Source organism: Entelurus aequoreus, linkage group LG09 (assembly GCF_033978785.1).
Source record: "Entelurus aequoreus isolate RoL-2023_Sb linkage group LG09, RoL_Eaeq_v1.1, whole genome shotgun sequence".
NCBI classification, from domain to species: Eukaryota; Metazoa; Chordata; class Actinopteri; order Syngnathiformes; family Syngnathidae; genus Entelurus; species Entelurus aequoreus.
The window spans coordinates 68,247,986-68,263,570 of record NC_084739.1 but is presented as its reverse complement, the minus strand read 5'-3'; the positions used below and the strand labels follow the sequence as shown (position 1 = coordinate 68,263,570).

General features: G+C 36.3%; 1 protein-coding gene across 1 annotated transcript in view; it reads left to right on the top strand.

Moving 5' to 3' along the window:
• LOC133657656 (glutamate receptor ionotropic, delta-1-like) overlaps positions 1-15,585 on the top strand; it is a 1,080,304-nt gene that overhangs the window by 1,016,670 nt on the left and 48,049 nt on the right. Inside the window, exon 9 of the mRNA XM_062059243.1 lies at positions 14,803-14,904. Within this exon, the coding sequence (XP_061915227.1) occupies positions 14,803-14,904 (102 nt within the window). The remainder of the gene's footprint in view (positions 1-14,802; positions 14,905-15,585) is intronic.

Here is a 15,585-nt window from a genome sequence, read left to right as displayed (position 1 = left end):
ATGAAGGATAGATAGCACTGACTATGTGAACATGCTATATATATATATATATATATATATATATATATATATATATATATATATATATATATATATATATATATATATATATATATATATATACATACATATATACTACGGTTGTACCCATACTAATATGTTGGCGCCGGTACCAAAATGTATTTAAAATAATTTTCGATATTTTTCTAAATAAAGGGAACCACAAAAAATGTCATTATTGTCTTTATTGTAATAACAAATGTTAGTGTACATGAAACATATGTTTATTATTGTCATTTAGTCCTTAAATAAAATAGACAACTTGTCTTTTAGTAGTAAGTAAACAAACAAAGACTCCTAATTAGTCTGCGGACGTATGCAGTAACATATTGTGTCATTTATACACCTATTATTTTGTACACATTATGAGGGACAAACTGTAAAAAATGTATTATTAATCTACTTGTTCATTTACTGTTAATATCTGCTTATTTTCTGTTTTAACATGTTCTATCTACACTTCTGTTCAAATGTAATAATCACTTATTCTTCTCTTCTTTGATACTTGACATTAGTTTTGGATGATACCACACATTTAGGTATGGATCCGATACCAAGTAGTTACAGGATCATACATTGGTCATATTCAAAGTCCTCATGTGCCCAGGGACGTATTTACTGACTTTATAAACAATAAAAACAAACACAAAAATGTTGCAATAATAGAAAACATGGACGTAATCAAGGATTTTGTACTCGGTATTGTTGCAGTGGATATTTGTATCGACCCACCCATTTGTTTACATTGCTGTTAGCGGTGAGCTATTGCACAGGGCAAACGTTCCCTTCAGGGTGGATTTTCATTTACATTTTGACCATGTAAAATTGTTTTTTGACTGTGAGTGTTTAAAATAATGTCAGATTTTCTGTTAAAATAAAGCCAATATTGACATTTTTCGTAGTTCCCTTTATTTGGGAAATATTGAAAAGTACATGCGGTAGAAAAATGGATGGATGGATGGACTACTAGCACTAAGTGATTGGTATCGGGACATCCCTTGTACTTTGACATGGGTTACCTGTGGGCAGCAATGTACTGTAGTTGTTACACCTGTCCTGCTGTTCGGTCCGGTGCAGACTGTAGTTGAGGAGCACAGGGCAGGCGTTCCCTTCAGGGTCGATGCTATTTCAATGCCTTTAAATTTACATTTTAACCATGTCAAATTGTTCTTTGACTGTGAGTGTTTAAAGTAGTGTCAGATTTTCTGTTAAAATAAACCCAATGTAGACATTTTTCGTAGTTCCCTTTATTTGGAAAATATCGAAAAGTACTACTAGGACTAAGTGATTGGTATCAGGACATCCCTAGTACTTTGACATGGGTTACCTGCAGCAATGTACTGTAGTTGTTACACCTGTATTATGATGATAGTATATATCTGATAGTATATATCTGTATCATGAATCAATTTAAGTGGACCCCGACTTAAACAAGTTGAAAAACTTATTCGGGTGTTACCATTTAGTGGTCAATTGTACGGAATATGTACTTCACTGTGCAACCTACTAATAAAAGTCTCAATCAATCAATCAATCCTGCTGTTCGGTCTGGTGCAGACTGTAGTCGAGGAGCACAGGGCAGACGTTCCCTTCAGGGTCGATGCCATTTCAATGCCTTTTAATTTACATTTTAACCTTGTATAATTGTTCTTTGACTGTGAGTGTTTGAAGTAGTGTCAGATTTTCTGTTAAAATAAAGCCAATGTTGACATTTTTCGTAGTTCCCTTTATTTAGAAAATATCGAAAGGTACTACTAGCACTAAGTGATTGGTATCGGGACATCCCCAGTACTTTGACATGGGTTACCTGTGGGCAGCAATGTACTGTACAATGTAAAAAAAAAAAAGTTGAGAAAACGCAAGTTTTCAAGGCAACATGATGCAACAAGATGTTTGCGTTATGTAACATATGACATATGTGACATATGACATAACTCTTATCTCAACCTGTAAATCTTAGTTAAGTCAACAATAGTCGTCAAAAGTTGAGAAAACGCAAAAATCATGTTGCCTTGAAAATTTTAATTTTCTCAACTTTTTTTTTTTTTTTACAGTGTAGTTGTTACACCTGTCCTGCTGTTCGGACCGGTGCAGACTGTAGTCGAGGAGCACAGGGCAGACGTTCCCTTCAGGGTCGATGCCATTTCAAGTAATGTACTGTAGTTGTTACACCTGTCCTGCTGTTCGGTCCGGTGCAGACTGTAGTCGAGGAGCACAGAGCAGACGTTCCCTTCAGGGTCGACGCCATTTCAATGCCTTTAAATTTACCTTTTAACCATGTAAAATTGTTCTTTGGCTGTGAGTGTTTAAAGTAATGTCCGATTCTCCGATAAAATAAAGCCAATTTTGACATTTTTCGTAGTTCCCTTTATTTAGAAAATATCGAAAAGTACTACTAGCACTAAGTGATTGGTATCGGGACATCCCTAGTACTTTGACATGGCTAACCTGTGGGCAGCAATGTACTGTACACTGTAAAAAAAAAAAAAAGTTGAGAAAACGCAAGTTTTCAAGGCAACATGATGCAACAAGATTTTTGTGTTTTCTCAACTTTTGACTACTATTGTTGACTTAACTAAGATTTACAAGTTGAGATAAGAGTTATGTCATATGTCACATATGTCATATGTCATATGTCACATATGTCATATGTCATATGTCACATAACTCTTATATCAACTTGTAAATCTTAGTTAAGTCAACAATAGTCGTCAAAAGTTGAGAAAACGCAAAAATCTTGTTGCATCATGTTGCCTTGAAAATGTTAATTTTCTCAACTTTTTTTTTACAGTGTAATTGTTACACCTGTCCTGCTGTTCGGTCCGGTGCAGACTGTAGTCGAGGAGCACAGGGCAGACGTTCCCTTCAGGGTCGACGCCATTTCAATGCCTTTACATTTACCTTTTAACCATGTAAAAGTGTTCTTTGGCTGTGAGTGTTTAAAGTAATGTCCGATTCTCCGATAAAATAAAGCCAATTTTGACATTTTTCGTAGTTCCCTTTATTTGGAAAATATCGAAAAGTACTACTAGCACTAAGTGATTGGTATCGGGACATCCCCAGTACTTTGACATGGGTTACCTGTGGGCAGCAATGTACTGTACACTGTAAAAAAAAAAAAAGTTGAGAAAACGCAAGTTTTCAAGGCAACATGATGCAACAAGATTTTTGCGTTTTCTCAACTTTTGACTACTATTGTTGACTTAACTAAGATTTACAAGTTGACATAAGAGTTATGTCATATGTCACATATGTCATATGTCATATGTCACATATGTCATATGTCATATGTCACATATGTCATATGTCACATAACTCTTATATCAACTTGTAAATCTTAGTTAAGTCAACAATAGTCGTCAAAAGTTGAGAAAACGAAAAAATCTTGTTGCATCATGTTGCCTTGAAAATTTTAATTTTCTCAATTTTTTTTTTTTTTACAGTGTAGTTGTTACACCTGTCCTGCTGTTCGGACCGGTGCAGACTGTAGTCGAGGAGCACAGGGCAGACGTTCCCTTCAGGGTCGATACCATTTCAAGTAATGTACTGTAGTTGTTACACCTGTCCTGCTGTTCGGTCCGGTGCAGACTGTAGTCGAGGAGCACAGGGCAGACGTTCCCTTCAGGGTCGACGCCATTTCAATGCCTTTAAATTTACCTTTTAACCATGTCAAATTGTTCTTTGGCTGTGAGTGTTTAAAGTAATGTCAGATTTTCTGTTAAAATAAACCCAATGTTGACATTTTTCGTAGTTCCCTTTATTTGGAAAATATCGAAAAGTACTACTAGGACTAAGTGATTGGTATCAGGACATCCCTAGTACTTTGACATGGGTTACCTGTAGTAATGTACTGTAGTTGTTACACCTGTCCTGCTGTTCGGTCCGGTGCAGACTGTAGTCTTGTATTGCTATCGGGACATCCCTAGTACTTTGACATGGGTTACCTGTGGGCAGCAATGTTTCATAATACTGTATAAATACATAGAAATAAAGAAGTCCAGTTAAATGCTGGTTGTCAGCCAGACAAGTGGATGAAGGCGCCATAAAAGCATGAATGCAAGATGGCGTCACAGCACATGATTGACTCAATCGGACGATAATATCTGCATTTTGCAGCAATTATCGTCCCCTAATGACGCAGTGGAAGTGGTCCTTTGAGAGAAATCGTTGAACGCCTCCACATCCTGTAATTGAGGCACTTATTTCCTTTTTTAATTCATGCCTTGGCCACTCGCCATTGATCCTCCCATCCGCTACACATCCAGCCAAATAACATCTCAGTCATTATGGTGACGTTTTAAAAAAAAAGGGCACCACTCCGATTTGTCGGCACAGTAAGTTCTGTACGCTTTTCTTCCTGGAAATTGATCCAGGGGCTGGAGGCGATATTGTTCCTTTTATTACCGCAATGTCTTCTTATTGTATTCAGTCAGCCGACATATGTCGAGGCCTGGGAGGAGGGGGAAAAAAAAGAGAGAAAAAAAGAGCCCATTTTCTATATTAAAAAAGTTTGTGGGGAAGTTTGTGTAGGGGATGCTTTAAATATTAATTTTGTTGAACTTTTTAAGTGTGTGCCACGGCCTGGAGGATGGCAAGTTTATTCCCCACTGGGCTGGTATTTTCTCTACTCCCATTTAATAGTATTGAAACACAAATTATATACCGTATTTCCTTGAATTGGCGCAGGGAATATAGTATTCGCACGTTTCTCAAAATAATTAACGCATGCTTGGCCTTATCGCCGGTTTATTATTGAAGCCGGATCAAATTCGTTTCGCAAAATATTAATTTTATTATCGCATGTCTATAATTTTCACCGGGTCAAACTCGTTTTGCAAAATATTTAGCATATGGCTAGAATTTCCACCGGGTCAAATTCGTTACGTCACGAGTGACGCATCTGTCCTCATTTTCAAAATGGAGGAAGCTGCTTTCGGTAGTTTACAATCGCACAAAGGAAAAAAGATAAAGAGCTATTCAGTAGGATTTAAGGTCCAAGCTATTGAATACCGGTACAGTATGCTAAAGAGAACAGTAAGGAGCTATGTTTTATTAATATACCGTAGCTGCGTGTGTGAAATACTGTATAAGTCATTAAATGACTCCCGCCTCCTGGTGGTAGAGGGCGCTGCCGCGCTAGTGATCCTTCTTGCGACTTCCGGTACTGCAGAAGAAGTGAACACACGCAGCAAGAGATTGTTTTTCTTCCTTCTAACATGGAGGATTACATACCTAAAATAAAACAGTTTTCTAAACTGGACTTTCAATCGAAGCAGGAGGTAATAATTAAAGGAATATCTCCATCGAGACAGAGACTTTTAAAACGGAAAAAAGAAAATAATGAAGACTTCTATAAACAAGTTATCGATGCTTTTGGTCAGAAGGAGCTGCAAATGGACTCCATTTATAAGTACAGGTAAGACCATAATAACGTTTTTTTTAATTAAATGTGCTTTTCATGATGGTATGCTTACATCACACTCAAAGCGCACGTCTAAATTTTGTGGATTCCTTTTGGTAAACGCCGGAGTGAGAAGAGGTTTTAAAATAATTAACGCCCCTGCGGCTATTCAAGGAAATACGGTATGTCAACTTCCTTTTCAACTCAAATATGTGTCAGTGACTCACGAAGCTGAGGTTCCAAGTTAAGTGCCATCCAGATGATTAGTTACAACTCAAGATGAGGGCTCTGTGAGCAAACAACCAAGAAAGCGAGTGCTAAATTGCACCCGCAAAAATAGCACTGGAAAAGATTTTTTTCCTAAAGAGACCTGGTCTAAATGAGGGTTGTACGGTCAACCGCTACTAATAATCTACAGCGGTGCCAATTCATTCAAATAAGAACGATACTGCACTTGAAAAATACCTGTACTTTTTTTTTTTTTCAACATCAACACACACACAGACCGCTTGCAAGCCGAGACAAAAGGAAGAATAGACACATTTGGGCGTTACAACCAACAATAACGTATAAACACAGGAAGCTACTAGCTATTAAATAGCTAGTAGTAGCTAGCTACAGTAGCGGCTGACGTCCGTCTAAATCACTAATCCTGGCATCCATGGCGACGAATAAAGTAAGTTTCTTACAAGTAGCATTATCACTGGAGGACGAGGAATAGCTAAACATGCTTCACTACACACCGTAGGAGGATACAATAGCTCACCGCTAACAGCAAGCTGGCGCACCTCAATGTAAACAAATGGGCGGATCGATACACATATCCGCTGCAATGATACCGAGTACAAAAGCATTGGTTACGTCCACATTTTCTATTTTTTTTATTGTTTGTAAACTCAGGAAGTACGTCCCTGGACACATGGGGGCTTAAGTTATGACGTCACGTGGTGACATTGCTAAGTTTTACGAGCAGAGGAGCATGTTGGGCAGCGCACGCACACAGAGTACTTACAAGCAGACACAGCGTGTAGACAGAAAAGGGAGAACGGACGCATTTTTGGGGTAAAAAGTCAAGATAAAGGTGAAGTTATAACACTGAAACACCCTCAGGAAGAGCTGCTTTAAGACATCGCTAGCTAGCTAGCGGCTAACGTCCATCCGCAGTGTTTTAGCTACTTCTAAATCATTAATCCTGGCCTCCATGGCGATGAATAAAGTAAGTTTCTTACAAGTAGCATTATCACTGGAGGACGAGGAATAGCTAAACATGCTTCACTACACACCGTAGGAGGATACAATAGCTCACCGCTAACAGCAAGCTGGCGCACCTCAATGTAAACAAATGGGCGGATCGATACACATATCCGCTGCAATGATACCGAGTACAAAAGCATTGGTTACGTCCACATTTTCTATTTTTTTTATTGTTTGTAAACTCAGGAAGTACGTCCCTGGACACATGGGGGCTTAAGTTATGACGTCACGTGGTGACATTGCTAAGTTTTACGAGCAGAGGAGCATGTTGGGCAGCGCACGCACACAGAGTACTTACAAGCAGACACAGTGTGGAGACAGAAAAGGGAGAACGGACATATTTTTGGGGTAAAAAGTCAAGATAAAGGTGAAGTTATAACACTGAAACACCCTCAGGAAGAGGTGCTTTAAGACATCGCTAGCTAGCTAGCGGCTAACGTCCATCCGCAGTGTTTTAGCTACTTCTAAATCATTAATCCTGGCCTCCATGGCGATGAATAAAGTAAGTTTCTTACAAGTAGCATTATCACTGGAGGACGAGGAATAGCTAAACATGCTTCACTACACACCGTAGGAGCATACAATAGCTCACCGCTAACAGCAAGCTGGCGCACCTCAATGTAAACAAATGGGCGGATCGATACACATATCCGCTGCAATGATACAGAGTACAAAAGCATTGGTTACGTCCACATTTTCTATTTTTTTTATTGTTTGTAAACTCAGGAAGTACGTCCCTGGACACATGGGGGCTTAAGTTATGACGTCACGTGGTGACATTGCTAAGTTTTACGAGCAGAGGAGCATGTTGGGCAGCGCACACACACAGAGTACTTACAGTGTGTAGACAGAAAAGGGAGAACGGACGCATTTTTGGGGTAAAAAGTAAAGATAAAGGTGAAGTTATAACACTGAAACACCCTCAGGAAGAGCTGCTTTAAGACATGGCTAGCTAGCTAGCGGCTAACGTCCATCCGCAGTGTTTTAGCTACTTCTAAATCATTAATCCTGGCCTCCATGGCGACAAATAAAGTATGTTTCTTACAAGTAGCATTATCACTGGAGGACGAGGAATAGCTAAACATGCTCTTGGACACATGAGGACTTTGAATATGACCAATGTATGATCCTGTAACTACTTGGTATCAGATCGATACCTAATTATGTGGTATCATCCAAAACTAATGTCAAGTATCAAAGAAGAGAAGAATAAGTGATTATTACATTTGAACAGAAGTGTAGATAGAACATGTTAAAACAGAAAATAAGCAGATATTAACAGTAAATGAACAAGTAGATTAATAATACATTTTTACAGCTTGTCTCTCATAATGATGACAAAATAATAGGTAGATGAATGATAAAAGCTTAGTTTTATGGCAAAGGTAATAAATAAAAACAATGTTAGATAAAGGGGAGTTTTTTGACAAAATAAAAGTATTTTAAGTGCGCCTTAGTCTGAAAAAAGTGGAAAACATATTTATTTTACAGACAGATTTTTTTAAATAAAATGTAATCTAAAAAAGGTAAATTATTGTCTGTTATTTTCCTTTGTACACAATAAAAGCTTAGTTCTATGGCAAAGGTGATAAATAAAAACAATGTTAGATAAAGGGAATTCTTTGAGAAAATAAAAGTATTTTAAGTGCGCCTTAGTCTGAAAAATGTGGAAAACATATTTATTTTACAGACAGATTTAAAGAAATAAAATGTAATCTAAAAAAGCTAAATTATTGTCTGTTATTTTCCTTTTTACACAATAAAAGCTTAGTTTTATGGCAAAGGTGATAAATAAAAACAATATTAGATAAAGGGAATTATTTGAGGAAATAAAAAGTATTTTAAGTGCGCCTTAGTCTGAAAAATGTGGAAAACATATTTATTTTACATACAGATTTAAAAAAATAAAATGTAATCTAAAAAAGGTAAATTATTGTCTGTTATTTTCCTTTTTACACAATAAAAGCTTAGTTTTATGGCAAAGGTGATAAATAAAAACAATGTTAGATAAAGGGAATTATTTGAGGAAATAAAAAGTATTTTAAGTGCGCCTTAGTCTGAAAAATGTGGAAAACATACTTATTTTACAGACAGATTTAAAAAAATAAAATGTAATCTAAAAAAGGTAAATTATTGTCTGTTATTTTCCTTTTTACACAATAAAAGCTTAGTTTTATGGCAAAGGTGATAAATAAAAACAATGTTGGATAAAGGGAATTATTTGAGGAAATAAAAAGTATTTTAAGTGCGCCTTAGTCTGAAAAATGTGGAAAACATATTTATTTTACAGACAGATTTAAAGAAATAAAATGTAATCTAAAAAAGCTAAATTATTGTCTGTTATTTTCCTTTTTACACAATAAAAGCTTAGTTTTATGGCAAAGGTGATAAATAAAAACAATGTTAGATAAAGGGAATTATTTGAAGAAATAAAAAGTATTTTAAGTGCGCCTTAGTCTGAAAAATGTGGAAAACATATTAATTTTACAGACAGATTTAAAAAAATAAAATGTAATCTAAAAAAGGTAAATAATTGTCTGTTATTTTCCTTTTTACACAATAAAAGCTTAGTTTTATGGCAAAGGTGATAAATAAAAGCAATATTAGATAAAGGGAATTATTTGAGGAAATAAAAAGTATTTTAAGTGCGCCTTAGTCTGAAAAATGTGGAAAACATATTTATTTTACAGACAGATTTAAAAAAATAAAATGTAATCTAAAAAAGGTAAATTATTGTCTGTTATTTTCCTTTTTACACAATAAAAGCTTAGTTTTATGGCAAAGGTGATAAATAAAAACAATGTTAGATAAAGGGAATTATTTGAGGAAATAAAAAGTATTTTAAGTGCGCCTTAGTCTGAAAAATGTGGAAAACATATTTATTTTACATACAGATTTAAAAAAATAAAATGTAATCTAAAAAAGGTAAATTATTGTCTGTTATTTTCCTTTTTACACAATAAAAGCTTAGTTTTATGGCAAAGGTGATAAATAAAAACAATGTTAGATAAAGGGAATTATTTGAGGAAATAAAAAGTATTTTAAGTGCGCCTTAGTCTGAAAAATGTGGAAAACATATTTATTTTACATACAGATTTAAAAAAATAAAATGTAATCTAAAAAAGGTAAATTATTGTCTGTTATTTTCCTTTTTACACAATAAAAACTTAGTCTCATGGCAAAGGTAATAAATAAAAAGAATGTTAGATAAAGGGAATTCTTTGGAGACATTTCTAAAGGAGAAAGAGCCCTAAAGGACAGATTGGATGAAGTCGTCGCTGTCCCTTGGCCTTGCTGTCTGTCCTGGGGCGTCCCTTCTTGTCCTGTCAGCTCCCATCTCAAAGACAGACCAAAGTGACGCCTGGCGTCCTCGTCCAGCTCGCGGCGGCCATTAACAATTTAGACGACATCCGCCTTCACCGGCGGACGCGGCGGCGCTCACAGAGTCGACGTGGCGGAAGGCCGTGCCTGCACGACCCGCGCCTGAAACGCCATCTTCACCTTTTATTATGCAAATAACATCTGGTGTCCCCCCCCCCCCCCCCCCCCCGCCCCGCCCCCCCTGCAATCACGGTCTTCATCCTCATCGCTGGCCGGTCTGATCACTAAGTAGACAGCAGATGGGTTGCAAAGTGCAGCCAAACACTGACTGCTGGATGCTGGAATGAGGGTCCTGACAGCATGCTAATGGCTGACACTTGTTGCCGTGGTAACCACACGTCCTCCTAGAGTCTGCTGTTGTTTTTTTCCCCCCAACACAACCTGACTCACAAATTGTGGGATGATGACTTTTTTTTTTTGTTTGCCGCATTTTAAGATTGTGGTCAGGGATTGTACCAAAGTAGAGATTAACATGCTCAGTCCCAGGTTCAAATATGACATTATTTACATATTACTTAGTCTGTTTCAGTCACTATGTTATTTAGTCACTACAGTAATGTGTTCGCATCCACAGGAACCACATGGGTTAGTCTACTCTATACAGTATTTACAACCTTACTAGTGTTCACTTCACAGCCACAGATGGTCTATCTAGTTATTGACATTATTTACACATGACTTAGTCTGTTTCAGTCACTATGTTATTTAGTCACTACAGTAATTGTGTTCGCATCCACAGGAACCACATGGGTTAGTCTACTCTATACAGTATTTACAACCTTACTAGTGTTCACTTCACATCCACAGATGGTCCATCTAGTTATTGACATTATTTACACATTACTTAGTCTGTTTCAGTCACTATGTTATTTAGTCACTACAGTAATGTGTTCGCATCCACAGGAACCACATGGGTTAGTCTACTCTATACAGTATTTACAACCTTACTAGTGTTCACTTCACAGCCACAGATGGTTCATCTAGTTATTGACATTATTTACACATGACTTTGTCTGTTTCAGTCACTATGTTATTTAGTCACTACAGTAATTGTGTTCGCATCCACAGGAACCACATGGGTTAGTCTACTCTATACAGTATTTACAACCTTACTAGTGTTCACTTCACATCCACAGATGGTCCATCTAGTTATTGACATTATTTACACATTACTTAGTCTGTTTCAGTCACTATGTTATTTAGTCACTACAGTAATGTGTTCGCATCCACAGGAACCACATGGGTTAGTCTACTCTATACAGTATTTACAACCTTACTAGTGTTCACTTCACAGCCACAGATGGTTCATCTAGTTATTGACATTATTTACACATGACTTTGTCTGTTTCAGTCACTATGTTATTTAGTCACTACAGTAATTGTGTTCGCATCCACAGGAACCACATGGGTTAGTCTACTCTATACAGTATTTACAACCTTACTAGTGTTCACTTCACATCCACAGATGGTCCATCTAGTTATTGACATTATTTACACATTACTTAGTCTGTTTCAGTCACTATGTTATTTAGTCACTACAGTAATGTGTTCGCATCCACAGGAACCACATGGGTTAGTCTACTCTATACAGTATTTACAACCTTACTAGTGTTCACTTCACAGCCACAGATGGTCTATCTAGTTATTGACATTATTTACACATGACTTAGTCTGTTTCAGTCACTATGTTATTTAGTCACTACAGTAATTGTGTTCGCATCCACAGGAACCACATGGGTTAGTCTACTCTATACAGTATTTACAACCTTACTAGTGTTCACTTCACATCCACAGATGGTCCATCTAGTTATTGACATTATTTACACATTACTTAGTCTGTTTCAGTCACTATGTTATTTAGTCACTACAGTAATGTGTTCGCATCCACAGGAACCACATGGGTTAGTCTACTCTATACAGTATTTACAACCTTACTAGTGTTCACTTCACAGCCACAGATGGTTCATCTAGTTATTGACATTATTTACACATGACTTTGTCTGTTTCAGTCACTATGTTATTTAGTCACTACAGTAATTGTGTTCGCATCCACAGGAACCACATGGGTTAGTCTACTCTATACAGTATTTACAACCTTACTAGTGTTCACTTCACATCCACAGATGGTCCATCTAGTTATTGACATTATTTACACATTACTTAGTCTGTTTCAGTCACTATGTTATTTAGTCACTACAGTAATGTGTTCGCATCCACAGGAACCACATGGGTTAGTCTACTCTATACAGTATTTACAACCTTACTAGTGTTCACTTCACAGCCACAGATGGTTCATCTAGTTATTGACATTATTTACACATGACTTTGTCTGTTTCAGTCACTATGTTATTTAGTCACTACAGTAATTGTGTTCGCATCCACAGGAACCACATGGGTTAGTCTACTCTATACAGTATTTACAACCTTACTAGTGTTCACTTCACAGCCACAGATGGTTCATCTAGTTATTGACATTATTTACACATGACTTTGTCTGTTTCAGTCACTATGTTATTTAGTCAGTACAGTAATTGTGTTCGCATCCACAGGAACCACATGGGTTAGTCTACTCTATACAGTATTTACAACCTTACTAGTGTTCACTTCACAGCCACAGATGGTCTATCTAGTTATTGACATTATTTACACATGACTTTGTCTGTTTCAGTCACTATGTTATTTAGTCACAACAGTAATGTGTTTGCATCCACAGGAACCACATGGGTTAGCCTACTCTATACAACGTGTATTTACAACCTTACTAGTGTTCACTTCCCAGTCGCATGCTTGAATATTCCCCCCTTCTCTTCCCCGACTCTTTTGTCGTCATTTGGGATGTCTGTTGTGATTTCACTTCCTGGTTCCATGACCCGCCCTCTCTTGCCTCTGATTGGCCTGTCCCTAATGTTTTGCCCTAATCTTAACCAATGGTGACGCATCATAGTAAACCAACCAATCAATCATGGATGTTCTTATACGTAAACCAACCAATCATCATTGATGTTTACCGTATAGTTTGTCCCCTGCCCGTGGAGTTGCTTCGCTACGTAGCTTTCCATTTTTAAGTTCATAATTTTTAATGGAAAACCGTAGTTTTTACCACTGGATGATCAAAAACCATACTCATTACGGGAAAACCGTAGTTGTTGGCAGGTATGGCAAAGAGACAGATCAAGACTTTAACACACATTGTAGGTCGGAAAAAAACGAAGAAAAACGGAAAATATATTTTTTATATTTTTACAGCGATAAAAAAGACGGATTTCCGAAAAAAGATGGAAAAATCACATGCCTGATTTGCATAATTTGTCATGTTTTCAAAAATGCTAAGAAAAAAGTTACATATATTTAAAGACAACTGTGTGTGATTGGTTATTAGTATTAACTAGAGCTGTCCAATCGTGATTCATCACAGTTTGTTCATAGTAACTCAAAATTAATCGCGATAGTCGCAGATATTTTCCGCCACTCCCAGTCTGTGGAATGCTCTCCCTGACCACCTGAGGGCACCACAGACTGTGGATGCTTTTAAAAAAGGCTTAAAAACCCTTCTTTTTAAAAAAAAGAAAAACCTTTATATATATATATATATATATATATATATATATATATATATATATATATATATATATATATATATATATATATATATATATATATATATATATATATATATATATATATATATATATATATATATATATATATATATATATTTATATGCTAGTATATAAAGCTATTAGGCTGAGAAAAAAGTTAAATATATTTAAAGACAACTGTGTGTGATTGGTTATTAGTATTAACTAGAGCTGTCCAATCGTGATTCATCACAGTTTGTTCATAGTAACTCAAAATTAATCGCGATAGTCGCAGATATTTTCCGCCACTCCCAGTCTGTGGAATGCTCTCCCTGACCACCTGAGGGCACCACAGACTGTGGATGCTTTTAAAAAAGGCTTAAAAACCCTTCTTTAAAAAAAAAAAAAGCCTTTATATATATATATATATATATATATATATATATATATATATATATATATATATATATATATATATATATATATATATATATATATATTTTTTTTTTTTTTTTTTTTAATTGTTGGGGGCAGTTATTTGTGGTTCTAGTGTTGTTGTTTTGTTTTTGTTTTTGTTTTTTGTTTTTTTTAAATGCACTGTAGCACTTTGAGGTTGTTTTCTCAATGTAAAGTGCCTTTACAAATCAACTCTATTAGTATTATTATTATTATTATTTTCATCATTATTAAGTGTACCCTAGACAGATAATTTTCATGTTTTTAATACAATGAACTGGCAATTAATTTTCTTTAATTAAATGTGTTTTTAAAAAAAAAGTTTAACAGTGCAACACAAAAGCGACATAAACACGCTTTAAATGACAAATAAAGAAAACAAAAACAGTTTGTTGGTGTTTTGACAGATTTTGTATTGTGTTGGAATACATCATTTGTATTCCTGCTGTAGGAGCACTTGCATTCCAAGGGGGAGCTACACCGTGTTTAGATAGCAGTTTCACACATTAACCACACAAAAGGTGGATTGTGAGAGATGTTGTCAATGTTTTTGTGGCGCATGACGGCCACAAGATGGCAGCACAAATATCACCTGGAAGGTGACGTGTAATCGTCCCGTGCTGCTAAATATTGACAAAATAATGTTGTCTTGTTGTTCTTCTTTGTGTTTAGTTGGCGTCTTGGGATTCCACCCGGGGTCTGAACGGAAGCTTAAAGGAGAACCGCATCGAGAGTGGAATGCAGGGTGTGACTCTCAAGGTGGTGACTTTACTGGTGAGTTGGATCCACCACACAGTTGGTCAGAACCAGAGGTTCTTTTCTGTTATGATTCTGCTGCAATGCAAAGATGACAGGAAGCAGGCGATAACTGGAGAGTAGGGTTGTACGGTATACCGGTACTAGTATAGTATCACGGTACTAATGAATCAAAAACGGTACTATACTGTGTTTGAAAGCAACATTTTTGTTCCCCTAACGGGCGTTGTGACACTCCTGGTTTTACGAGCAGAGGAGCATGTTTGGCAGCGCACACACACAGAGTACTTACAAGTAGACGCAGTTGCAGACAGAAAAGGGAGAATGGACGCATTTTGGTGTAACTGCTTGTTTTCTGGTAAAACAGAAAATAAGCAGTAAATGAACAAGTAGATGAATAATCCATTTTCTACAGTTTGTCCCTCGTAATGTGTACAAAATACTGGGTGTATAAATGACACAATATGTTACTGCATACGTCAGCAGACTAATTAGGAGTCTTTGTTTGTTTACTTACTACTAAAAGACAAGTTGTCTATTTTATTGAAGGACTAAATGACAATAATAAACATTAGTTTCATGCACACTAACATTTGTTGTTGCAATAAAGACAATAATGACATTTGTTGTGGTCCCCTTTATTTAGAAAAGTATTGAAATACATTTTGGTACCAGTACCGGTAACACAGTCTCGCAGTT